The sequence below is a fragment of the Pelodiscus sinensis genome, chromosome 8, assembly GCF_049634645.1.
Source record: "Pelodiscus sinensis isolate JC-2024 chromosome 8, ASM4963464v1, whole genome shotgun sequence".
NCBI lineage: Eukaryota > Metazoa > Chordata > Testudines > Trionychidae > Pelodiscus > Pelodiscus sinensis.
Genome location: NC_134718.1, coordinates 62654526 through 62682358, shown reverse-complemented (window position 1 = coordinate 62682358; position 27833 = coordinate 62654526). Strand labels below are relative to the sequence as shown.

At 42.1% G+C, this 27833-nt stretch overlaps 1 protein-coding gene across 11 annotated transcripts in view; it reads left to right on the top strand.

Moving 5' to 3' along the window:
• ATRNL1 (attractin like 1) overlaps nt 1-27833 on the top strand; it is a 1022331-nt gene that overhangs the window by 463996 nt on the left and 530502 nt on the right. For 10 of the 11 annotated variants that reach the window (XR_012905693.1, XR_012905692.1, XM_075935407.1 and 7 more), the window contains 3 exons: nt 13806-13900; nt 16688-16766; nt 18028-18185. Coding sequence is in view for 9 of the 11 variants with exons in the window: in XM_075935407.1 (XP_075791522.1) it covers nt 13806-13900; nt 16688-16766; nt 18028-18185 (332 nt within the window). In the remaining 2 variants the exon portion in view is untranslated. The remainder of the gene's footprint in view (nt 1-13805; nt 13901-16687; nt 16767-18027; nt 18186-27833) is intronic. The other variant, XM_075935409.1, reaches the window with a different exon arrangement.

Below are 27833 nucleotides of genomic sequence, written 5' to 3'. Positions count from 1 at the left end.
AGATGGAACTGATTGGTGTGCCATTTGAAGGGCAGCCTTGGTGGACTTTTTCAGGTGCCTGCTGGATGCAGGTTGTTAGTTTGGTAACAGCAGGCATTGATGATTCAGCAGGAATCTCTGGATGAGCACAAAAATATAAACCATACTTAGCATCGAAGGGAGTCTGTATGCAAAGTTGGGAGTAGGAATCAGGGACATCTAATCATCCTGATGATAATTCAATAAGCAACATAGGTATTTCTCGAGGATCTGAATGACCTCGAGCACGTTGGTGCTGGGGTGGTAGCCTGATGAGGTCAAAGTTTGGATACTTTGGGGGAATAAGGTTTCACACCAGAAGCAGGAAGTAAATTGGGATCCTTGTTCAGACACCACTCATGTGGGCAAATTGTGGAGGCAGATGTTGCTCACAAACAGGTGGGTTGTCTCCTAACTAGAGGGAAGTGTTCGACATGTAATTAATAGAGGGAAATGTTTGACATGTAGCATCTTGGTTCAGTGGTCAAAGCCTTGAAAATATGGTAATTCCACATAGAACCCATGTTAAAAATGGTCCAACGCTGAGGTGGAGTAGATGCAGACTGGAGGAGACCCAGCATTCTTTAATGGGCAGGGATGTCCAGGTGTAACAGTCACTGGACTCCATGTCGGACACAATAGAGGTGCATACTCAAGTGGCCTGCAAGGAGAGTACCATGGCATAGTTGCAGCTTGAGCCTCCTAAATCTGGGACTCTCTGGTCCAGCAACATCCGTGGTCCAGCAGGATCATGGATGTTGCTGGACTAGAGAGCTCCGGTGCCCGGTAGTGTGAGCTGGTCAGGAGTCCAGCGGTGGGAAGCTCCACCATTGGAACTTGCAAGCCCTGTCCTGGGGAGCCCCAGCTGGGTGCAGCCCAGTGGGACAGCAGTGGAGCCCTGACCTGGTGCGGCAATGGGACAGCCACAGGGTCCCATCCATGGGAAGCCCCGGTCAGACACAGTAGCACTGGTGCAGCCATGGAGACCTAACCCTGGGGAGCCCCAGGTAGTGGGGGGGGGGGACAGAAGCGGGGCAGCCGCGGAGCCCCATCCCTGGAAAGCTACAGTCAAGTAGGACAGAAGCAGAGCCGTGGTGGCTGAGGCACTCCATCCCAGAGAGCCCCAGCCAGCTCGTAGAAACAGGCTGGAGCCAAGCTCAAGCCCTATAGCAGCAGGGCTGGAGCAGAGTCAAGCCAGAGGGAGGGGCAATGTTCTAGAAAGCTGGTGGCAAGGGACCTTCCCTAATCTGGCAAATTCCTTATTCGGGACCGGTCAGGTCCTGAGGGAGCTCGATGAGAGAGGGCCAACCTGTTTGTCCTTCATGGGACGCTTGAACCTCTGTAATCTTAGGCTGTGTCTAGACTACATGCCTCTGTCGGCAGAGGCATGTAGATTAGACAGATTAGCAAAGGCAAATGAAGCCGCGATTTAAATGATCACGGCTTCATTTACATTTACATGGCTGCCGCGCTGAGCCGACAAACAGCTCATCAGCTGTTTGTCGGCTCGCGCGCTAGTCTGGACGTTCCCCCTGTCGACATCAAAGCCCTTTGTCGGCAGCCCCGTTATTCCTCGTGGAATGAGGTTTACCGGGGCTGCCGACAAAGGGCTTTGATGTCGACAGGGGGAACGTCCAGACTAGCGCGCGAGCCGACAAACAGCTGATCAGCTGTTTGTCGGCTCAGTGCGGCAGCCATGTAAATGTAAATGAAGCTGCGATCATTTAAATCGCGGCTTCATTTGCCTTTGCTGAACAAATAAATCTACATGCCTCTGCCGACAGAGGCATGTAGTTTAGACGTACCCTTAGTGTCCCTAATTTGGGAACACCTGTGATTTGAACCCTGGCAGAGGGAGGAGGAAGTGACTGTGTGCTGCCACTCCCCTTTCCCCCCATCCTCCCCATGAGGGAATGGCAGTGTAACAAAGTGCTGCACAGGAGGCTTTTCCCCCACTGTTCCCATGGGCCAGGAGCAGAGCCTGGGAGTGGCAGGGGAAGCACAGAGCCACGTGTGCCACCCCCCCCCATGCCCAGACCACGTACTCCCATCCCCCTCATGCACCCTCTCTCCTTCCTTCCCAGACTCACATCCACACCATACTATCGTATCCTCCGTCCTGTCCTCCCAGACTCTGCACCTGTACTCCAGAGTACTACTGCTCCCTTCTTCTCTCCTAGACCCAGCACCCTTGGTCTGGAAAATTCCATAATCTGGTATAGCCTATTTCCCAAAATTGTTGGATTACAGAGGTTTAAGTGTATAAAATCCCATCTTAGAATGTGACACCTATAGAGATCACGTCCTGATTGTAGTTCAAGGCTTGATGGGACTGGATAGCAAAATTATCACTGGGTAACTGAAAGTGGATGGAGGATAACAGTTAAGAGTTTCAGGAAAAGAGGGTAGTGGCTTGTGTATTGTAGATGTCATCTCCTCACTTGTTTGTAGTATGGGTTGAACCACTCTAGCACCCTCAGGACCTGATCAGTGCTGAACCAGAGAATTTGCCGAACCACGGGAGGTCAATATGGTCTAGCAGCATTGCCAACACTTCCCCTGCTTACTGGGCTCTTAGAAGATATTTAAGGGTAAATTACAGCTAAATAACTGCACAGAACATTGAGAGCCAGGATTGGTGGCTGTAAACAAACTTTACAGCATCATGGGTAACTTGGTCATACCTATAATAAGTGGACATCCGGACAACTAAAATTATGCCAGACCGTGAATGTTGCCAGACTAGAGTGCTGGTTTAGAGAGGTTCAATCTGCGTTTATGTTCCTTATCCCCAGCTTGTATGTGGCCACAAACTCAAATTGCATGAAGAGGGACCAGCATGCCTGCTGCTGATTTAGATTCATGGCCATTTTTAAATACTGATTTTTTTTGTGAATGATCAGAATGTGGATTTTGAAACTAGAACTCTCCAAAGGATGGCACCATTCTTTAAAGGCTGCTTTGAAAGCCAGCAATTCCTTGTCCGGAACATTCTATTTTATCTCAGTGGCCATGAGTTTTCATGTGTAAAAGGCACATGGCTGAAGCATTTTGAGAGAGGACTGCCCCCGTGTGAAGTTTGAAGCATCTGCCTCTACTGTGAACTCTCTGGTGGGTTTGAGTTAGATCATGATAGAGGTTGTGGTGAAGTTCTCTTTCAGATAATCAAAGCCAGACTGTGTTTCTCGGACCATGAAAGTGGGGCTCCCTTTCCCAGCAAGGCAGTAAGTGCTAGCTAAAGTAGAGAACCCTGGGGGAAAAAAAGTAATCTATTCTACCCACTGTGTGATGGCTGTCACATTTTGAGTGTCTATTTCCATCCCCTGAGCAGACATGATATATTCAAGGAAATTAATTTTTCCTGTTTGGCATATAACTGATTCTGGCATTGCCTTTCAAGCACGCTACACACATATTGGTTGTGAAGAACCAGGTTTCTGCAGAAAATCAGAATGTCATCAACGTAGATGATGACTAAGTGTCTGATCATATTTCAGAATATATTGTTCATAAAGTGTGAAGAGGTTGCTGAGATATTGCATAGCCAGAAGGACACAACTACATATCCATAGAGGCCATATTGAGTACAAAGGGTGGTCTTTCACTCATCTCCCTCCTGCATGTACCCTAGGTTACTAGCATCATGCAGATCTAACTTTGTGAAAATACAGGCCACGTGGAGCCAATCTAAGAGCTCATTAATAAGGGGTCCATCAGTTTCATATGATCACCTTGTTCAGGGCTAATAATTAGTGTATGGTTATAAGGAGCTATCTATCTTCTTCATGAAAAACATGGAAGCAACTGCTGGGGGATGTGGTAGAGCAGATGAAACCCTTCTGGAGTTTTTCCTGCAAATACATATAGAGAGACTGAAGTTCAGGGTTAGAGAGAGCATATGATATATCTGATCAAATGGGATCTTGGCTTCATGATGACGATCGATTGGGCAATCATATGTTTGATTTGGAGGTAGAATGTCCATCTTCCCCTTATCAGAAACATCCGAGAAGTCACAATACTTGTGGGGGAAGTTGGCCAAAGCAGGAAGGCCTCAAGGGCTACTGAGGAAAATGTGTGCTGAATGAGGCAGGGGACTGCAGGAAAAGAAAGGAAGATTTCATAGTTTTGACAGTTGGATGATGCTCTGGACAGTCATAGTCTACCCCTCTGTTTGCCACAGAGTTCCTATGAGATTCTGATTAATTTGCTTAAATCAAACTTTTCAGAGATGGGACCTCCTTGTGTGTTCCTGGCTGCTTGACTTGAGATACTCGAGTTCTGGAGTCTGATTTGTAGAAGTGCTGTGCACCCACAACTGTAACTGAAGTCAATGAGAACCATACTTGGAACATATAAAATGCCATGTATGCTATTCTGAGAAAATGTACAACTATCTCAGGCTGGGCACCCAAAATTAGATAATTTTATCCTTAATCTTTCTGTGTCTCAGTTCCCCATCTGTAAAATGGGGATAATATGCTTCACAGGTGTTGACAATTAATTCACTAATGTTTGTGAAATACTTAGGAATTATAATGACTAGCACCAAAGAATGAAGTTAAGAACTATTTCACAAAGACTTGCAAAGAATAGGTATATTTCCTGGTGGATGTGTGCACAAAACTCTCATTAACCTTACTAAGAGTCATGCACACTTATCAAAGACGGGAAATAGCACTTTAAAAATAAATAGCAATGCTGAAGTTAAAGTATTGCTTTAAAATATATTTCTCTATTTAATTAAATGGCTGCTTTCTTTTCCCTAATTATTGTTGTACTTGCACGAGTTCATTACTGGCATGTTGAATTGTTTCTAATGATTCTTTTGTCTGTCTTAACTGAGGAAGTGATCAACGTTTTTCTGGGATTAAAAACGAAATTGTAAAATAGTTTCCACAACAATAAGCTGCAGCTGGCCATAGAAATTACTGATATGATGTTATTTAATATGGTGCAGACAAAGGTCCTGATTCCCCAATGTCCCCTGTACCTTATATAATCATGTATTCCAGTGGAAAGTGGATTTAAAATGCTGCTATTCTGACTTAGTACCATTTTACACCCACTTTTTCCCTAGTTTTGCAATGCTGCAGGTGACTGATTACTGGAGCTTGGTGAGCTTTCAGAAAAATATTTTTATTCTGAGGTGACCAATATTGTTCATGAGTTTGACACATATTTACTGAATTGTTTTAGCACAATAAAAGGGGCGCAGGCAAATTCTAGATTCACAAGGAGACTTAGGCACCTTTCAAAAATGAAGGTGATGGCTGTGCTATCAGTTCTTCCCTTAAATGTTTTATAGTCCTACTGGTAATAGCATTCACCTGGGATGTGCAAACCCTGGTTCAATTCTCCACTCTATCTCATGTGGATAAAGGAATTTTAATTTGGGTCTCCCACATTGTAGTTGAGTGCCCTAAGCAGATAGGAAATTCCAGGGTGGGGGTCTCTTTCTCCCCCCTGTCTCCCATTGTAGCTTTTCTAATTTGTATAAATACAGGTTGTAGTTTACTGGTTCAGCACTCATAAGAGCTGACCTTTCCCAAACCAGGGAATCTGCTGGACTAGGGGAGGTCAGTCTGGCCCTTCTGCTACTGGTGACTGCAGGACTTTGTTCTGGTGACAAGGGAGGGGCCAACTCCTGACCAAACAAGGAGTGGGAGGGTTCTCAGTGAGAAGAAGCAGGGTGGATTTCACAGTTACACTGTAAAATTAATACAAGACTGTCTATATTGCATCAGATTTCTAAGACTTTTAAACTGTTGCAAGTATAATAATAAATAATATACCAATTGGCCATGTTTTATGTAAAATACCTAAAAAATGAAAAGTTTTTTTTAATAGAAGAATACAACATTGATTTTTATGTCTCATGCTGTTCATTAAAATTTGTTCCATAGTTAAGAGAAAAATCTATACAGTGTGCAAGACATTTAACGGCCTAGTCTTTTTAGAAAATCATTATACCTAATTAACACTTTGTGAATGAAAAACGTGCTGAGAATTAAATTTGGATGGGGAAAAGTGTGTCCGGGACAGAAGTGAATTTCATGGTCCTGATAAAAATATTATTTTCTTCCTCTTTTATGTTGTTTTATCTTTAAGAATACAAAGTAATACAATATTATATTTAAACATCTCCAATAAAAACAGATAAATATAAGCAATGATAATATAATCACACGTACAAGTCCTTTTTACTTAGTAAAAGAGCAAACAGGAATCAAGTCGTCAAAAGAGAACACAAAGTATATCAATCTCTCACTTCCAGCAAATTTGAAATTATTTGTTGAAACCTAATAATAGAACATAATGCTATAATTTTGCATATTTATGATTTTTCTTCGTTACACAGCAGCTAGTATGATTTTACCTCTTATTAGTTATTAGTTGATGCTCCATTTGTGTAAACGTAGAAAGGATTTAGCCAATAACAGCATTAGTTCAGTTGGGCTATGATGTCTTCTAGATGCCTGTTTACTCATCCTAAAGTCCTTGGAATTACCATTGTTTGAATGAGATTCAGGTCAGCCAGGTAAATCAGAGTAACGATGCCTTTTAGATGATATGGAAGGGGTGGTAAAGTGGTGGTGATTGTAATGTGCTGTTCAAGTGCTTTACTGCTAGCAGCATTTTCACTCTCTTCCCTATGACTGTCTAATTAGGTTGATCGAAAGTGCAAATGAAGCGGGGATTTAAATATCCCATGCTTCATTTGCATAATCACATCACTGCGTTCTTTCGAAAAAGGGTATTTCGAAAGTGAAACTTCTCAAGGAGTACAGGATCTTTCGAAAAAGGGTTTTTTTTCCCCGAAAGAACCGCATCTAGACATGCCCTAAGATGCAAAAAGTTGCACTAGAAGTTACACTAGAAGATTCTTACCTTCCATGTTAATTTAAAAAAATGCAAGTTTTCTCCCAATGAATGTAATTTGTTCTTGTGAGTGTGTTTCTTATAAACACAAAAAACGGCTTCTGAAAAAAAATCTAATTTTTTAATCAAAAGATTAAGGGTGCTTAAATCCCAGATGGTTTGACACATACTTGCAACAGAAGCAAAAGTGTAAGGAGCCAGATCCTCAACTCATGTAAATAAGTTGATCTAAGTCCATGTGTGACGGGGCTAGCCTTCCGCACACTGAGCAGGAGGGAGGGGAGCCCGTCTATTGGTTAGAATACGCCCTTCCCCCACAGCCCTACCGGGCATGCTCGCAGTGCAGCCTCGCTATAGAAGGCTGCCGGGCTGCTCAGTTGGGGCGGATTGCCGGGAAGGAAGGAGCTCCAGCCCCAGCCACAGGGCCACAGCCGGACCTGCTGCCAGAATCAGAGCTGGAGGGACCACCGTTATTGCTGCTACCATCCCCGGGTTGAGCACACCCGCAACACCGACTCCGGGGGGCCGCCCGCCCTGCTGCAGTGAACATCCCCTGCGCTGCTGCCCCAGAGACGGGACCGGCAACCCAGGGCAAGGGGCAGGGAAAACCCCAGTGGCCTCGGCGCGTTTCCGGGAGGACCCCCTGCTGAGCCAGTGGTGGGAACCACCCACCACTATTAGGGCCCTGGGTTTGGGTCCGGTGGAGAGGGAGGGCCCAGACCCCCCTACCCCAACTCCTCAGGGCATGGACTAGGCCTCAGGGCTTGTTGCGGATGCTGGACTAGGCCTCAGGGCCTGTTGTGACTGCGGACTAGGCCTCAGGGCCTGTTGTGGCTACTGGACTAGGCCTCAGGGCCTGTTGTGGCTACTGGACTAGGCCTCAGGGCCTGCTTTAAACCCCCTAGACCAGGCCTCAGGGTCTGCGAGTTGGGTGGGCCTGCTTTAATCTCGGGGAGAAGAGGACAGGGCAGGAGGGAACCCGCCACACCATGTTAATTGTCATCTTAAGGATTCAGTATTGATATATAGTGTATTTAATTTAAATTCATTTAATTCCTATTTGTTTAAATACTTAATAAAATAAGTCTGAATCCCATAATATGACTGGAACTCGTATCCACAGTGAATGCTGTTGTGCTGGGAATCATTCTTTTAGAGTAGCCATTCTCAAACTGTGTGTCAGAACCCCAAAGTGGCTTGCAACCCCATTGTAATGGCGTCACCAGCTCTGAGTTACACTTGCTGGGACCTGGGGTTACAGCCAAAAACCAACCACATACACTATCCAAGCCTAAAGCCTGAGGATTTCAGCCCTGTGTGTTAGAAATCACATTACGTGCCCTTTGGCTGGGACTGAAATCTTTGGGTTTCAGTGTCCCTTTCTTCCCTGGGTCAGTGGGGGTTAGGTGAGCTCGGGCTTTGGTCTCCCATCCTGGCTGAGGTAAAGTAGGTGAGGGGTGGAGAAGACTTACCAGTTTATAATGTGTGGGGAAGTCCAGGCATAAAGGGCATAGGACTCCATGCTGGATGCAACAGGGGGGTCATAATTTTTATTGTCAGAAGCAGGTTGCAGTGCAATGACATTTGAGAACCCCTATTTTAGAATACAAATATGTCACTTAGCAGCATAGCTGATGGTTCACACTTTGATACTCTGAGGGCTCTTGATTGTTACTGGCTTCAAATGAGCTGAGTGTTCAGGATTCCTTAATTTCTTACCTATCTCATATGGGCATTGACACTTTATTTACTTACACATGATCCAGTGTCTAGATTTAGTGAAACCATGAACAGTGGAGTTGTGGAGGGAGGAAGCCTCTTCCAGGGTATGTAAGGGAAGTTAGTCTATGCAGGGTACTCCTCCAGCTCTAGAAAGAACAAAAAGCAGTGTTTGATCAGTAGGGGATGTCCCAACTAGCTGGTACACCACCCCTATGCACTGTAGCATTGCATGCTTGCATGGAACAAAGTCCCATGCTTGTGCATGAGTAAGATATCCCCATTTCTTTTACACAGGACAGCCATTGTGTAATTGAGAGGTTATTTAATTGTGCAGCACTGGGATCCCTCCATAGCCATGAAATACTATTTGGTGATTTTTTACTGACAGGTACTATACAAGTGAAAATATCATTAATTAGGTGTGTTAGTACTATGATGTATTCTCCTTTTGTGTTGTTAAATCAACCCCTCCCACACCCACACTTTCCCATTTCATGCGGTTGTTCAGGTGTAAATTAAAAGTCCTATAGCGCTTTTGAAAAGATCACAGGATAATTCCAGTACCTGGACTATTTGTACTCTTCCTGAATGAAACAAGTTATACTGTTCATGGCTGTTTGAGCTCTTGTTGCATTTAGCAAGACTACCATTATGACTATCTAATTACCTTAAATGCTGATAAGTAGAGTTTATTTGTCAGTGGCTTCATACAGCTCTTTGGGATACTTTGGCTATCACTACACTACAGAGTTGACGTAAGTTATGTGGCTCGGGTGTGAATTAGCCACTCCCGGGCAACATAATTTACGCTGACTTGAGAACTGGAGCAGGCGGCACTTTATTAGTGGAAGAGTTTTCTCCTATCACTACTCACAGAGGCCAGAGTAATTAAGCCATGTTCTCTCCAGTCAGAACTTAGAGTAGCTACACAAGAGCTATGACTACACTAGAGAGCTTACAGCAGCATTGATGCACCGGCAGCGCTATAAGCTCTCTGATGTAGCTGGTCTAAGATGATGGCAGAAAGTTCTCTTGTGGACTGAATTAATCCATTCCCATCAAGTGCTAACATAGCACTGTCGATAGCACTGCGTAAGTCAGCATAAATTATGTTGCTAAGAGAAGTGCTTAATTTGTACCTCTGAGGCATCATATATTCTTTGAGGAGTATGCAGTGTAGGAGGTGGAACCAATACTCATTGGATGGACACCCTGACCAGTGGGTGCACCCTGCTTCCATGCAAGTCCCTTCAGCTCAGCCTCACAGAGCAACTGGATACCCAACTCACCCTGCCTTGGCCCCACCAGCATCCCTGGGGAGAGACTCCAAGTTCCCCCTTCCGCATCCCTCTCTCATCAGAAGCATCTCTGGTGGGAGGCCCTCCCATTCCCTCTGCCCTATCTGCCCAAAAGTATCCCTGCTGAAATCTGCCAATCTTCCTGCTGCCTATTCCTCCCACATCAGCAGCATCCCTAGGAGGAAATCCCCATTTCCCCCTACCCCATCTCAACCAGTAGTCCTGCGGGGGAGGCCCCCACTTCTCCCTGCCTAATTCCTCACTCATCAGTAGTCTTTCTGGGGGAAGATCCTCAAGTCCCTTTGCCCCATCCCCCCCTTACCAGCACCCATGAGAGGGATTGGACCTCCCCCAGTTCACGCTGCCCTATCCCCTCACCATCACCAGTGATACTGGTCTGTGTAGGGATGTGTCTCAAGTCCTGTTTGGAGGGTTGGCCTGGTCTTTTGGGGGGCACAGCTGGTCCTGATCCTACTCTATGTGCCTCTCTACCTGTGGAGGAGGAATTTGCAAGACTAGTATGAATAAAGACACTGGAAGTGAAATGTAAAAAAATCATATTTTTGTTTTTAAAATTATTTAAACAGTTGTTACATTTGCCCCAATTTCATACACATATTTAATTCAGGCTTGGCTGTACCTATGAGAAATGTGAGGTATGAGATAGTGTGATGGTTCCCTTTAGTCGTGGCAGCATATGGCTGGTGTTTTGCCATTCTCTGGGATGAGGAATGCTCTATAATCCCCTTAAGTGCAGCACCACACAGACACACCTCAAAGAAGAGAAGAGGGTTACTTACCTGTGCTGTAACAGGTTCCTGGAGCTGATTGTTCCTGTCTATGATCTACTGCCTTTCCTCTTCCCCTCTGCTCTGGCATCTTCTCCTTGATCCTGTGTGGCAGAGGAGGGTATGAGAGGAGAGTTGGCTGTTCATTTGGGATAGCCCCTCAGAGCGGCACGAGCAAATCTCTGACTAAAGGCGCAGAGGTGTTCCGACACCTAAAGTGGAACACCCACAGAGATAACTAACTGGAAGAACCTCAGTTATTGCACAGATGAGTAACCTTCTCTTATACTGTCATAAGCATACATGTAGATATAGCCTACAGCAGTAATTGGCAATGTAGGCTGGTACATGGGCCACATGCGTGGCCCTCCTATATCTCATTGAGCTGCATGATTGTCATAACCAAGACCGTCTCCCAGGAGGGTATACTTGTGTACCTAGAATGTGTAGGGTAGCCAATTGAACCGTACTAGTGCTTTGCTTGGATGTAGAGGGAGTGCGCTGCTCCCACAATCAATGTTGTATGTAATCAGCACACATCTTCATGTGCCCTTTCTTTACATGCATGTCACTTTAGTAATATAGGTAGGAAAAAACCTACCCAGATGGAAACCAGTGGAATATGGCAACCCTGCATGTGGGCAACGGTAAACAAAATGTCTTGTGGGCCACATAGAATCCCGATGAGCCGCGTAAAGCCCACGGGCTGCAGGTTGTCCACTACTGGCCTAGAGAGCTTAAACAATGTCATATTAAGTATGAACAATGTCATATAAAACTAATTTTTATTCTCTTTGGTAATTTATTGTTATTGAGTACCAGATACAGGGCCAAGAAAAAAGGAGGAAGTTTTGTTGTAAACTATTACAGATAGTAAAGATATGGGGAGCTATAAGTTCACCATCTTTTACCATTGGGAGACGTTGAGGTTTTTTTTTCCCCCTGAATAACAAGATCCTTTTTTCCTTGGCATTTACTTTACAAAACACAGATTAAATGAGAGTAACACAGGATCTGTTAAGCTGCTAACATTAATGATGTTGACATATAGCTAAAGGAAAAAACATATTCATCTTTATGATCTAACAGACAGTGAAAAGCTAAATATATTGAAGTCATTGAAAAATATGTATTGCTGGGGAAACTTAATTTTGAAAATATTAAATATAGCTTATCAACTTCTATTTATTTTGTTGTATTTTACTTTTTAAAGTTATGTGCACATAAGATGCACAAATCTCATGATTGGGACACGTGGCCTGTCCTTGTCTCAGTGTGCAATCTTGTGCAGATCACTTAAGTTTCTTGGCTGATATTTTGTGCTGCACCTCTAAAAGGTCACAGCATAATGCCAAACATAGGGGAGGAGGTGCTATGGTGTCTGTAAGCCATTTTTATAGTCTTCAAATTCTGAGCTGCTCCATGGTCTTTGGTATGTTGTCAACAGCCCTGGAGGCCGGTCTATGTTATTGCAGCCTGCTCCTTTCTTCCTATTGTCCACAGAAATGCCCTGACTCTCTACTCTGTGTTGTGGCCCTGCTCCTGATAGGCCTCTCCCACCCTCTACTTTGTCAGTATGTCCCTACACTGGAGAGTGCAAAAGGTTCCTCAGAAAGCAGCCTGTCGTTGCCATCCACAGTTCACTGTTGGCTGATTCCAGGATTTTTAGAGTCTTTTTGCATCACTCCTAGGCCTCTTAAATGGCATAAAGATGCTGGAGTAGGCATGACAATCTTATGCTTTTTCTATGTACATTTGTTTATCTGCCTCTGTGATCAATGGGTATCATAATATTTAGTAATTGCATAAGAAGCCTATGAAGAAGGGATAGCAAAGCTTTCTTAATTATGTTTGTAAAGCTGTATAAGGGCAGTTGTACCTCTTAGCTAAGCCTTTCCTTCCGTCCCTGCTCCCTTGAGGTTTTATACTTTGCTCATTTCTCACAGAGAGGGGAAGGGGCTGGGGAGGAAAGGAGGCAATTGTCCCAGGGCCTGGTAATTCAAAAAGGCCAGGAGCTCTCTGCTGCTACCACTGCTACTACTGGGCCCCTTTGAATTGACACTGGAACACCACTCTGTGCAGCTCTGAGGGATGGGGATCATTCCACGTTCTGGGTGCTGCTGACTGCTGGCTGCTCCCAGCTTCGGGCCTTCTGCCTGAGGCCCCACTTCCTCTGGGAGGAGCTGGTTCCCCACACCTTGCCCTGGGGTATGTGGTGGCTGTTGGCTCCGCTGATTAGTCTAGCTCCCGTTCATTAATTAAGACATGACAAGTGGTTGCTTTTGTGCTGAGTTCACTGCACTTATAATCACCATTCACCACTTCTACTCAACCTGAGATCAGCTACGAAGTACTGTAAAGAATTGCCAGGTTTCAGATCACGATCTAGATTCTGTATAGTACTGCACAAAAGACTTCTGTCAATAGCAGGAAGAAGCCATCAGACCCAATAGAAAAGCATCTGCTGAGACTGATATAACTTCTTCCTGCCTGGGCCCTGCCTTCTACCTCCTTAATAGATATTACTAATTTTGTTCAGAGGAGCATAGAATTTAAATACGTAAAATGAGGCTCTGTAGGCATTAGTAGCCAATGGAATTTCATGGAAAGAGCAAGGTATAATAAGAGGACACCAAAAATCACCGTTGGGTATAGTTGCCGGAAAGTGGTATAAAAAGGAACTACTAAACAACTTCCTATGCCAACTTGCTTCCTTTATCTATGTTAAAAGTTACAGCCATATATGGACTTTTCACTTTAACTTATCACTATCTATCTAGATGAAAAATTCCAAGCATGTGCATGCTAACTAGGGATGTTAATGGTTAACCGGTGAGCCTCACCATTAAGGGTGAGTTTTACAGGTTATGGTTAACAGGTATGGACTGGAGCAGCCCTATGGGGGTGGGTGGGTGAGGGAGGCGATCCAACACATTGAAGTGCCAAATGACTTTCTGACCTTCATAATTCTCCATATATTTGAAGAAAAAGTACATAATAAATGTTCTGATACTACAGTAAAATTAATATTTTTTAAAAAATATATGTGCACCTGAATTCTACTTGGCAGTACTTTTACAATCTATTTTGCCCACAGACAGCCTTTTGATTGACTACCAGTTTACCTTCAGCTTATTACAAGAAGATGATCGCCACCACACTGCCATAAACTTTATAGCAAACCCTGAACAGGTGAGAAATGTAATTAATCAACCCTAATGTAGTTTTCTTCCAACAGAGGATATCAACGTTTCTGTCGTCTTTGATTGTGATTTTAGCTCTGCCAAGCATCTGTCAGTTATCTGGGGATATCCAAATCCTATTGACATCACTGTCTTCCTTTGACTTTTATGCAAGACCTATTTTTAAGCTTCTTTAACTTTCTGAAAAGCAGTCATTTTAGAGGAGCAATCTAAATATATACAATGTTATCCTCTTACGACCTGACTGCTGGAAAACACAGGTATAGCACATAATCTTATCAATCGCTACTGGATTGGGCTGTTTAGGGCATTCATTTTAGATACCTTTCTAGTTAGAGCAGGTTTGGGGGAAGGAGGGCTGAGCCTTGTTGCCTGGAGTCAGACTAGTTGGAGTTGTGCTTCCCTTTCCTTGTCCCTGGCAGAGGAAATAGCAGCACAAAATGACTTTTCTGTAGGTCAGTGCCTCTGACCCAAAAAAGATCCCCCACACCTGGGCTAGAGGCTTACGGCATTGTGGCAAAATATGCAGTCTTGGCTGACTAAGCCAGACTTTTCTTAGGAAAGAAGAAAAAAATAACAGAGATAGGAAGAGAAGAAATAAGGTGGGGGAAGGAAAATAGCACATATGGGGAGACTGTCAGGGGGCTATGACAAAGCTTCACATCCCAAGTATTATTTGAGATGCCTTTGGAGATGGTAGAGATGGTATTGGCATTAGGCCTCTCACTGGCCGGGTTTGGTCCAGACCTTTCTCTGAATTAGGATGAAATTAGGGTTCTAGGAGGAGGGAAAGGAGAGTGGTATCTGTGATGGTGATAATTGCTAACGTTTTGTGGTGATATATCCATCCCTTGGCTTAGTTTTTTGACACCATTTTGAGCTTATTGATTTTTGTTTCCCAATTTTCTTGTTTACAGTAAATTTAGCATGGTCCTTGAATTCTATTAATAGGCCTTTAATGCGGACGAATCTAGACCATCTTGCTTGTGCACCTTTCTCTTAAACATTTCTTATTATTGTTTTTTGTGACTTTTTATGAACTTACACTTGCTTTTTACTGCTGATTACTATTAGAGTAAATTTCTAGCCTAATTATTACACCAGTTCACAAGTGAACAATATTTTTTTGTGATTTTCTGAGATCATTCCTGTTACAAGAGATTTGTATAAAGTTGAGTTACATTTTAATGCGAGTGCCTTCATGACCTAAAATGGAGAATTCTCAGTAGATGATCATTAAGATGATGCAGCACATAGATTATATGATAAGAAGACAGTCTTGTGTTTAGCGTGTCCTTTGCCACATATGGCTCACCTACACTGCCCTGCAGTTTGGAGTACGGGTGCATGAATATAAGTCTTGTGGATGCTATGGGTACAAACTAAAGGGTTCCTTCTATGTATGAATGTAGTCCTGCTTGAAGAGGACTACACTACGAGCCTTTTAAGTTCACACCCACTGTGTCCACACGGGGGAGTTACAGCACAGCTCTTTGGTGCACACTGCACACTTCAGTACTCCAAATTACAGGGCAGTGTAAACATAGCCTCTGTGTAATAGGAACATATTTTCTTATGGTTTTCCTACTTCTCATGATTTTCAGTTTCACTTTATGATGCTGGAAAAGAGGCACAAAATAGCTCTAAATATATTGTAATATAAAAACTATCTAAAGGACAGCAAGAGACTATTCAGAAATTTTCTGAGTCAGAACAAAATTTCAAAATGAATGAGCGAATGCCCCTAATGCCCTATGGACATCAAGGCTACGTCTACCCTGCAGCACTATTTCGGGATACCAGAGGTATCCCAAAATAACTATCCTGTGTCTTAATAGCAAGCCTGTTATTTCGAAATATAACGGACTCACTATGCCAACGTCCTTGTAAACCTCACTCCGTGAGGAGTAAGGGATGTTTCAGAAGAGCAGGTTATTTCAAAATTTAGCCCTGTGTAGATTGCGCCAAATTATGAAATAAGCTATGCAATTTGTGTAGTTGATTTTGAGTTATGGATGCAGTGTAGACACACCTCAATTTTGGCTAGCGCATTGAGGCTGTGAGGTTGTAGTCACAGTGAATCTTGTCTGGCTCTGATTTAAAAGAATTGAATGCATATATTTTGGGTGGTTGTATCTTAAAAATGAAATAAAGTGTATTGTGTTCCTGATATTCTGTGAATATGCTTTATTGTTAGTTTAAACTTTAAAGATTGAGTTCCTTGATTTGTGGTGATTATGTTCCCCCCAAATTAATGTAAACAACTTTTTCTCAAAGTTAGGTGTGTATGTGAGTCAGCAAACATTTTCTAAAAATGAAGGCTTCTATAGTCTTCATCGTGTACCAAAGAAAGTTATGGAAACGCACTAACTGGGATCATTTTACTATAGACTGGATGAAATAGATTAGAATAACTTGTACTGAAAAAATGTTTATTACCAAGACAAGAAATTCTTATGAATATGTTATTCAAATATAGGCTGCAGTTTTTAGTTTTCTAAAATTAGTTAGTGTTTCTTGACTTGGATTGCAATATAAAATAAGATCAGTGATGAAAGTTGTATCTCAGTTTCATGTCCTGCATATGGGAGCTTTTCTCTTGTCTTTACTGGGTCAAGAGAAAACACTGTTTGAGTTTATAGTACATATGTGAAAAAGAGGGAGAAATTAAAAGTTTTATTTAATTATGTACAAATTAGAAGCACATTCAGTATGTTAGGCAATTTGTTTCTGTTATATTTTGTTAATTTTAATGTCACCTTTTCTTTATATCTAGTCAAACAAAAATTTGGATATATCTATTAATGCATCAAACAACTTTAACCTCAATATCACATGGTCTATTGGTTCTACAGGTAAGGAAGCATTTTGGCGTGATGTCTTTCTCCCATATATAGTCTCAGGAACTGTTCCTTTAAGCTTTTTTAACATAATTGTCTTCTTTGTTGCTAATTCCAGTAATAAAATTTTATAAAATGTATTCTTTTGCTATTATCATTATGCTATTATTAATAATATTACTTAAAATTCAGATAATAATTTGTAATCTGAACAAAGCTTCATTAATATGTTAACTTTCTCTTCTATTCAATTAAAATTACTTTGGTTGCAAAAGCTTGTACTCTATTTAAATTTTTAAAATGGCAGTGTTATGAAATGCTGTGATTTTAATTAAGATAAATTACTTCCTAAACTACTGGGGAGACTGAGATTTTAATTTCTTTGTTTCAGTGCTCAAGCTAAAAATTTAATTATTAACCTTAACATTGATATCAAACAATAAAATTCATCTGTGAATGCTGATAAAAGGAGCTGCTTATCTGTTTTTTCCCCAAACTTTCAACCCTATTATGCCTTTTGCTTTAATAAAGAGGAAGAAAAGCTTTATTTAGGAAGTTTCCATGAATTGGTTCTTTTGACTTTCTGAAATATATCCAAGGAGATACACAATTTTTGAAAAAAGCATAAAAGTATGCCTTTAAAGATAGTTTAAGAACTTACATATTCGCCAGAATTTTTGCATTTATTGAATATAATAGTATTATGGGAGGTCTTATGCTTGGTTAGCAAATTCTGTTTTTTTCCATGATCATCCTTTTACTTTGCTAAGTCAAAAATACCCTGATCAAATAGAATTGGTGAGATGCCCTATGGTTTACAATAAAGGATATATAGTTATCTGGTTTATTATTCAAGTTTCTAAGAGCAGTTGAAACACTACTGCAATATCTTAAAATATAGCAAATTCACTTTCCACACTTTAGTAACCTATGAATTTTTATTGAAATGGGATGTAAATTACTAGAGGAAACTGAATTAGCTGTGTAGTTAACTGGGATAAGCTTGCTATAAAATTCATATAAAAGTACATCTTCCATCAATTTTATGGATCATTCATAATCTTTCAAAATTGGCTTAGGAGTCTGTGTGAATTTTCTCTGTGTGTATCATGTACTTGTATGTATAATGTATAATAGATAATGTATAGAAAAAAACTGATAAAAGAATTCTAAGGTTGCAATGTTAAGCACTCTGAAGTAAAGTAAAATTGCAGTAGCCTGAGCAAATTAACTTGGGCTTCTTTTATGATAATTTAATATTTATTTTTATTTTTAGCAGGAACAATATCTGGAGAAGAGATTCCTGTTGTTTCTAAGACTAATATCAAAGAATATAGAGATAGCTTTTCTTGTGAAAAATTCAACTTTAGGAGTAACCCAAACATCACTTTCTATGTATATGTCAGCAATTTTTCCTGGCCAATCAAAATACAGGTTAGTTGTACATATTAAGACATTTACTATGCCTGATGATTGAGAGGTTTTGTTTTGTTACTTAAATGAGTATTTCCACTGCTACAGAGAATGCACAAATGATTCTTAAGTATATAATATATTTTCCAGGGTATAATTTGTTGTATATATTTATTCTTTCTGGAAACTGGAATACCTCCAAATGACTAATGACTTACTCCTGTTTATATATGTTACATAAATTATGACGTTTATACTGAGGGCTATTTTGTTTACAAATGTTTGTTCAAAATGAATGAGATTTTTAATTCTCAGTTGTACCCTCAAGGTAAAAATTAGTGCATAACAATAATATAATGTTCTGAATAGATTTTTATAAACCATTAGCTTTCTTATTTAATTTTAATTGGGTAATGTTTTAGTTTCTGTGCTGTACTAAAATGTGGCAGTTTTTCTAGTTGTATAAATGTTGTTATAGCAGTGCTGATCCCAGGACATTAGCAAGATAAGACTGGTGAGGAAGTATCTTCTAATGAATAACTTCTGTTAGTGAGAGACATAAAACTTTTGAATACACAAAAGTATATTAAGTTAAAATTCATTCTTTCTTTTGGGTCTTAACCAAGTGAGGTGTTTAATACTCTGAATTTCTAGTGATCCCAGTAGGAACTGATGTCACTGAGTCTCTTACAGAGAATCATAGCATACTAGAACTGAAAGGGACCTTGAGAGATCATCAAGTCCAGTCCCCTGCTCTCATGACACGACCAAGCCCTCATGGATGTCTGTGTAGCCTGCTCTTAAATATCTCCAGTGAGGGAGAGTCAACAACCTCTCAGGCAATTTATTCCAGTGTTTAGCCACTCTGACAGGAAGTTTTTCCCAATGTCCAACCTAAACATCCCTTGCTGCAATTTAAGCCCACCGATTCTTGTCCTATCATCAGAGGCCAAGGAGAACAATTTTCCCAGTGACACCCTTTAGATACCTGAAAACCACTATCATGTCCACTCTCAGTCTTCTCTTTTCCAAACTAAACAAGCCCAATTCCTTCAGCCTTTCATCATAGCTCATGTTTTCTAGACCTTTAATTATTTTGTTGCTCTTCTCTGCACCTTCTCCAATTTCTCCACATCTTTCTTGAAATGTGGTGCCCAGAACTGCACACAATACTCCAATTGAGGCCTAATAAGTGCAGAGTAGAGCAGAAGAATGACATGACTGGGTCCTCTGTAAGGTGACTGATTCTTCCACAGTTGTATTGTTTCAGGGATCTTTTTTAGCTTTCACTCATACAGGTGCATTTGAGATTACCGAGCACCTGATCCCATCTCATAGAGATATCTGGATTAAAGGATTGTTTTAAATTGGTAAAATCACATATGTACTTTCCAAGTCTCTTGTGGTTACTTAATCAGTTCATAACAGGTCCATCTGTCTTTTCTGTCAGAAATCCTTCATAATAGAACTCTTAAATAATATAATGTATGTACAAGTCATCTGGTCGTTACTTCTCTCATACTGCAAGAGCTGAGGATACCTCAATCACTCTTCTAAGAAACACATAGTTAACAAAGACATATTTCTGTAATGTTCACTTCTTACCATGCCAGTTTGCCATGAACTCTACCTGAAGATCTGCGCTCTCACAGGGGACGTAGAACCATACAATTTTGAGGGAAGAAGAAACCAAAAGACAAAATCAATACCTGAAAATGCCTGATCATCTCATCCATGTTGTGCCCTAAGAATTCAGCACATTGATGTAAGAGGGAATGAAAACCACCAACTTCTGCAATCGCTGATATGACCATATCAAACCGGGCTGCCACTTGACTTATAAATGAATGTGCAGACCGTATTTTTAAGTGCAAGTTGAACCTCTCTAGTTTGGAACCCTCAGGACCTGATCAGTTCTGAACAAGAGAATTTTCTGGACCACAGGAGATCAATACTGTCTAGCAGCAATATTGCCTAGCAGCAGCACTTCCACTGCTTACGAGGCGGCTAGAGGACATTTGGTAAATTAGAGCTAAATAACAGCATCAAACACTGAGAACTAGGACTGGTGGCTATAAACAATCTTTATGGGACCACGGGAAACTTGGCCATACCCATGAAAAGTGGATATCTGGCTAACTAAAATCATTCTGGATGACAGATGTTTCCGGATGAATGAGTTCTGAATTAGAGAGGTGCAGTGTGTAGCACTATGGACTGATAGATAACATGTTAGTATACATTAACAACTGAGCATCTGGGAAAATTACCCTAGTTGGAGATGCTCTTGAAGTGAATAAGTCCCCCTCAAACTGTCTTTTCTTCTCTAAGCCCTGGTCTACCTTAGGGTCTTATTCCAAAATAACCTCCTATGTTCAATTGATAAGCACATTATTTCGGAATAACAGGTCATGGAATTCAAACTCTGTACTTCTGCTTTTCATCAGGAATAATGCTAATTCTGAAATAACGTTAGTGTAGATGCTCTGGTGCCGCTAATTTGAACTTACGGGCCTCCAGGTGGCCTCCTGCAGCTCTGCAAAGTGTTTCCTGGGGGTCTAAGTGTGAGGTAGTACATCCACATTAATCCTGCCTCAGACTAATTTCAAGGCTTCCCCGTATTTGGGACATGCAATTTCAAATTTGTTAAATCAGGAGTTCATAAGTCAAATATAGTGATTTTGAAATAATTTCCCAGTGTAGACATGGCTTGAGTACATGTTCGTATATTTTCCTTTCTTGGGGTGTGTCTAGACTACAGGTTTTGTTGACAAAAGTGGACTTCTGTCGACAAAACTATGCCTGCGTCTACACTACCGCCGAGTTTTGTCAACATTACATTGACAGAACTTGGCAGTTTTGTTGATGGCGGTAAACCTCATTCTATGAAGAATAACGCCTTTAGTCAATAGAGTTCTGTCGACAGAAGGCGTTATTGCATCTACACTGTCCTTTGCTTCTACACTCTCATGTCGACAAAGTGGCTTGCTTTATCGACAGAACTGGATGTAGTCTAGATGCTCTTTGTCAACAGAAGCTTCGTCGACAGTATCTGTCGACAAAACCTCTGTTGACAAAAGCTTATAGTCTAGACGTACCCTTGGAATGCATGCACCCCATGTGCTCAAGCTCTTTTTTTTCGGGGGAGGGGGGAAGAGGGAGTGGACAGCAAGTGATTGTTGAAGCTGCACCTGTAACCTAGTTGTCCTGACTCTTGCTCAGTGTGTGACTAACCCTTTGTACTATTAGTGGTTGTTGTGAAATTTAGTGTTGGTGAGTTATAGTATTTAGTCTTTATGCCCTTTATTATAGAAAACAAACAAAAAATCCCAATAGTTTCTTAATATCTCAACTGTGACTTTCCCAGTACCATATACAGATCTGGTGGGCTGAAGTCTTCTGTGTTTAAAATCTGCCCATCCTGTGATGCAGTGTTGCTCCTAAAGGATGGTAATATAAAGTGCCAATTCCTGTTGGCAGAAGGGAGCCCTATTAAGGATGTTAAGTATCAGTTAATTTACTAGTCGAGTAGTTGATGGAATTTCCATGGACTACTCAACTAGTCATTAGGAAGGACGCTTAAAGCGCTCACTTCCGGCTCAGGCTGCATCTGAGCACAGCTCCCAGCTGCCACTCTGCACTCTTAAAAGGACAGAGGGGAGCCGGTGTGCAAAGATGCCAGCTGGTCCCCCACCGGGTCCCAGGACAACCCTCATGCTGCCACTCTGCATTTTTAAAAGGGACACAGCAGCGGCAACCACCCCCCGACCCCTCTCACGCTGCTACTCTGCATTTTTTAAAGGGATGCAGCAGTGGCAGCAGGTTTGTACTGAGACAGACAAGCAGACAGGCTGCTGCTGTGTCCCTTTTAAAAATGCAGAGTGGCAGCATGAGGAGGTCGGGGGGGCTGGCTGCTACTCCTGGGTCCTCTTTAAAAATGCAGAGTGGCAGCGTGAAGGTTGTCCTGAGACCCAGTAGGGGACCAGAAAATGAGCCTGCTCTTTGCACACTGGCTCCTCTCTGTCCCTTTAAGAGTGCAGGGTGGGGAGTGATTTAGTAGTCGATAGTGCTACCCGTAAGCTCCTGCTTATTGGGTAGTCAACTACTTGATTGCTCCTTCACATTCTTAAGCCCTGTACTTCTATGGGGCAGAGACTTAGGTCACCCTCTCCAGTTCTAGCAAGAAAAGGCAGAGATCCCCTCATCTTGTGTCTCTTTTAGTGTGCACAAGGTTACCATTTCCCCCAGGAGAACCATCATATTTAAGCTAGTGGAATAATTCTTTAAAAGTATGTAGGGGCAGGTACTCTTCCCTCCACAATTGCAATCCAAGGTGCTAGTGAGAGATGTCTCCTTTGTCGGGTGGGCAGCTCACTTGGACCGTCACCAGCTATAAGGACTCTGAACTCCTCAAGAGGCTAGCCTATACATAAATGTTCTAGAATGGAGAGCTAATCAGTTGATTTGTGCAGTGTTCCTTCTAATATTAGGAGAGCTTAACTGCTGTGATCATGACAGACTTCACAAAGCAATGTTTTATAACAGCAGTGAGGGAGATTCAAGATCTAGCTCTTGGCATTTATGCCTTCTGTTAGGGGGCACAAGGACACTTTGCACACAGGCATTGCCCCAATGGCTACTTCTGGACAAAAGAATCAATAGGGTGCCTATGCATCAAAATGTGAATATATCTTGATACAAATCTCAAAAAATTGCATGGTACATAACCATTTCCTTAATTTTTGAAGGAAGTAAATGCAGGATAATTCACCTATCACCTGAAAGAAATCATAGATATTCATTTCATGTCTGATAAGTCAATAAAAATGCTCATAGGTAACTAACTGACTCTCAAGTATCAGAGGGGTAGCTGTGTTAGTCTGGATCTGCAAAAGCGACAAGGAGGCCTGTAGCACCTTATAGACTAACAGATGTATTGGAGCATAAGCTTTCGTGGATGCATGCATCTGACGAAGTGGGTCTTTGCCCATGAAAGCTTATGCTCCAATATATCTGTTAGTCTATAAGGTGCTACAGGACTCCTTGTAACTGACTCTCATTATTTTGAAAAAAGGCTCTTAGAAACTATAGGTATTCTGATATACCTTACCAGAGTTATTTTCCAGGATTTGGACAGTACCTTTGCTGTTTTCATGCAAATGGGCATATCCATCTGTGTGTGTGTGTGTGTGTGTGTATAGATACATATAGAGATACATATATAAATAAAAAAAAAATTTCCTGTGGGATGACAGAATGACATCATCACGTCATCTGCATCCACATGCCACTACTGCCACCACTCGCTTCTGTCATCAGCCACTTGCTGTGGCCAGCCTTGGCGCTTTCCCCACTTGCTGCTCCAGCTCCAGCTCCAGCTCCAGCTCCAGCTCCCACTTCATACCCTGGGGGGTTGCGCTGCGCGGGAGGAGCTGCTGGAGCTGGTTCCCCTCTGCCATCCGAGCCCAACGCCCTCCCCAGCCATGTCCCCTCCGCCACACTGGGTCTCCCCCACCATCCAAGTCTTCTAATATAGGTATAACAAAATGTTTCCTTCAGTCTACAAGCAGTAAGTCACTTACACATCTGTGGCTTTGCCAATGGTTCATAGTGATTCTGCAGTGAATCTCTGGAAGAATATGCCATCACATCCTTTATTTTGTAAGTCATTGTGTACAGTATTAATGAACCCAAGCAGAGTTAGTGTCTGAAATCAATTTCCTGTCCTATTCATATGTCTTTAAACAGCAAAAACAAAAAGTCTTTAAGAAGTGACAAGACTGAGATGGGTAGGTGTGTTAGACTATATCTTTAAAAAAAAGAGGAGTCCTGTGGCACCTTCAGGAGCAACAAATTTATTTTAGCATAAGCTTTTGTGAGTAAAAACCATGTTGTCAGCTGCATCCTTTAAGAAATGAGTTACTGAATCCAGCCTTTGCTTTTCTAATACGTGCATTCAAGAAATAAACTTGCTGAGAGCAGCATATTAGGATTACACTGCAAATGAGCATGGCCTTTCCAAAATAAAATTAATCATTAAAATAAACCCTGTCAAAATCACCTAGAATGGTACTGGTCAAAGGTGAAACTCAGACTTCATTAGGCTTTGTTATTAATACTTGCACTCATGTGCTGGCCCAGTGATCACAGAGCAAGCAAAGAAGCTTATCTTCCGGAACATAAATTGTTATCAATGAAGTCATTAATTAATTGTTCTATGGGGCATGGTGAATCAAGTTGTACCCCCCCCCCCCTTGATGTTTTTATAGGTAATGTAGTGTAACCTTCAAATGCCACATCCAGTTCTATGAATTGAGACCACTGTGCATAGCTGTTGCCAACTTGTATTTCAAACCAATGGTGAAAAATAAGCACTCTGAAAGACCATGACATCCCAGACAACTCTCTGATAATATAAGGCTTATGTTACTAAAAGACATAAGACCTAAGAATGGCTTGTCTGGAGTTTAAAAAACAATTTAATTCTTATCATTTGAATTTGCCCCTTTTTTATTTCTCAATCATCAAATTTTATTGTCTAAGCACGGACTTCCTATCATTAACTTATATTTATGGCCAACATTTGTCCTCTTATGCATGTAGGATTCCTATTGACTGCCTTGGGAGTTCTGTGGTGTATTACAGGTCAAAATTTGTCCAGGATAAAAATTTAAATAAAAGACGAAGAGCATGATTGGTTATTTTTACCACTTTTCAAGCAGATTACTTAATATGTACAAGAAAGATCTGCAATAAAGTTCAGCATGTATTGGTCTTAATCCTTATGCATGACTCCGCACACAACATAAAAATGAATGTTCTAGCATTAATAATCCAGAGAAACGCTTGTATGCCTTCTGGGATTAAAATATAACCAACAACAACAAGCATATCTTCTGGTAGGCTTCTTCTAGCTAGTAATTTGCTGGCATCATCTCTTTCTTATCCTGAGGTTGCCACATAAAATTTTACTGTGTAGGATTTTCAGAGGTCATGCACTAGAGGTGTCAGAATTATTAGATTTGCTTTATAGCAAATGGTTCGCAAGAATCAGATATTTTTTTTAACATTTTAAGCAACTTGCTTGCTGATATTAGTCTGGATGATTCAGAAAAAACACAAAATCTTCACTCTGGTACTGGAATTTGAAGGTTGCAACTTTTATTGAAATACAGTAACTCTCAGTCCATTGCTAAATTGCAGCCATTGATGAATGTAATAAGTAATCATAAAGCCTGAGGGTACCCATCACCCATCATTTATCTAGGACCCTAAGGAAATGAAATCTGAAGCTACAATTCCCAAACCACATTAGTTTTATAGAGAAATATCTATCACCTTGTGGGAAGCTGTATACACAGGCAAGACAGTAAGGTTTCCTTTTGTGTTCTGTCTTATTACTCCCAGTGACCCTTGGCACAATCTGCATGTGTTTTATGGTAAAGAAGACTATAGTAACCAGAGTTGTCTGCAAGGATTTTCCACTACAGGAGATGTCAATAAGTAATTTGATCACTGCCTGCAGTGTAACAAAAAAACACATGTAATCCTGAACAAAAGTCCATAAACATTGGCCATGTTGTCCAGTAAATCTGTCCATTCGGCGGCCATTCTTTCTTTGTGATTATTGCCAGGCAGTAACTTTGCTGACTCCTGATTAGTTGCTCTCTGCTATCTTGTCAGAACTACCTATACTACTTCTTCGAGGCTATCCGTATGGGTGCTCCACCTTAGTTGTTTGGGCGCCCTTGCGCGCTCAGCCAGAAGTGCTTTAGCTAGGCTGTTTGTTCATGCGCAGCAATCCTGATGCACAAGAAGCTAATGTGCATGCGCCAACCCCAATCCCCTTAGTTCCTTCTCTGCTGCCCCCGGTGCTGGTTGGAACCTGCAGTGCACTCTGCATTGAGCTCCTAATTTAGATAGATAGCTTTCATCTTAGATTTTTAGTCAGGTTTAGCTTTAAAATCATTATCTTTTACCGGCAGAAGAGAAAAAAAAAGATTTTTTTCTTCGTGGCAAACGGTGGGACCGCAAATAAGCGGAGGATCTTCGCCTGCTGCTTTTTCCCCTTGCAGAGATCACCCCACACAGGCTCCCCCTACCATCTTTTAATTTTTTAAAAATCTTTTAAATCTTTTTAACCTTTTAATGTTTTACAGGTTTTTACTATTTTATTCATGGATTCATCAGCCTGGGGATATCATCCACAAAAGTCCTCCTCACACTTCCCCCCTGCCATCTCGGGCATACACATCAGCAGCCAGCAAGCAGAGGCTACCTATCTGCCACTTATATTTTTTCCCGCCCAGATGGGCCTTCAATTCTCTCTGCTGCCTGAGGGGGGAACACAGAGTACCTCAGGGCGTTCTTCACAGAGCCCTGATTTCCGGAACAAATACAGTGAGACAGCTATTTTGCTTGAACAGCAATCTGACCAGACTTAATCTCTAGCATTTTTCTGCATCCTTGCTTACCCTCTTACAGCAGCCATGTTAGATAAGGCGGCAGAAGCTGCCTCAGCTGTGAGTTCTGCAACCTCTAAACAATCTGAGGGTAAATGCAGATGTTAGTAGGGAATTCCATTCACTAACGATTGCAAGCCAGTTCCGTCCCCTCTGGACAAGGGCTTGTCAGGGCTGCAATCACCCACTGCACCCCAAGGGTCTCAAGACCTGACTTCAGTGCCGAAACAGGCTAGCAAGCCTAAACCCCTGGCAGCACAAAAACTCAAGGCAGCTATTGCATCTCCTGCGCAGACCTCATGTTCTGCCTTTGATAAAAATAGTGGGTTGACTAAAGCTCCACGCTTGAATCTGCCAGCATGTGTGCCCACCCGGTGCCCTGGCAAGGCAAAAGGCTCACAACCACAGTACTCCCTGCCGCCTATGCCTCAAACTTATTCTTTTACATCTACGGACATCTAAAGGCTACCCCAGTACCCACTACTCTGCTTTTCAATACTGACACCTCTCTGACACTTGCCAGGTTCTCTCCAGCAAATATAACAGTTCCTTCATATAGTGAGGAGGAAGCTGTATCTCTTTCAAACGCTGTCTCACCCAGGCATTCCTCCCCTAGAAAGAGGATACCTCTGCCACAACCAATGATTCCTCGGTGGCACTCCAGCCAGTGGCTACTGCCTCCCATACCCATGCCATCCTCTTAATCATACTAGGACCCCTGGGCATCTCTAAGAACACATCAGCAGCAGTTGCAATACCAGCACGCTAGTCACACTCACTCGAGACACACTTCGGTGACCTCCCTAGATGTGTCCAGGGACCAACCTGACTTCGATCATCCCTTTAGTGATGACGATTCCAATGTCTCATCATACCTGCCAACTCAGCTCTCCTCCTCTCGTCCAGAGGATGCCCTCATGCCACCACCTCCCTCAGTCGGCGATGATTCCAGGGCTTTTTAGGACTGTTTTAGAAGGATGGCTGGTTAGAAATCTCATTAACAACACAGACTGACACCCAACATAAGCTTACCAGCATCCTGCAGGCTGTACCATCAGTAAAATTAGCACTTACCCATGGACCCTGCCCTCATGGATCCTGATAAACCCCTGTGGCAAACACCAGCCACCGTCTCTCGCCAGTGGACAGAAAATATTGTCTCTCCTCTAAGGGTACAGAGTTTGTCTTCACACACCCTCCTGCCAAC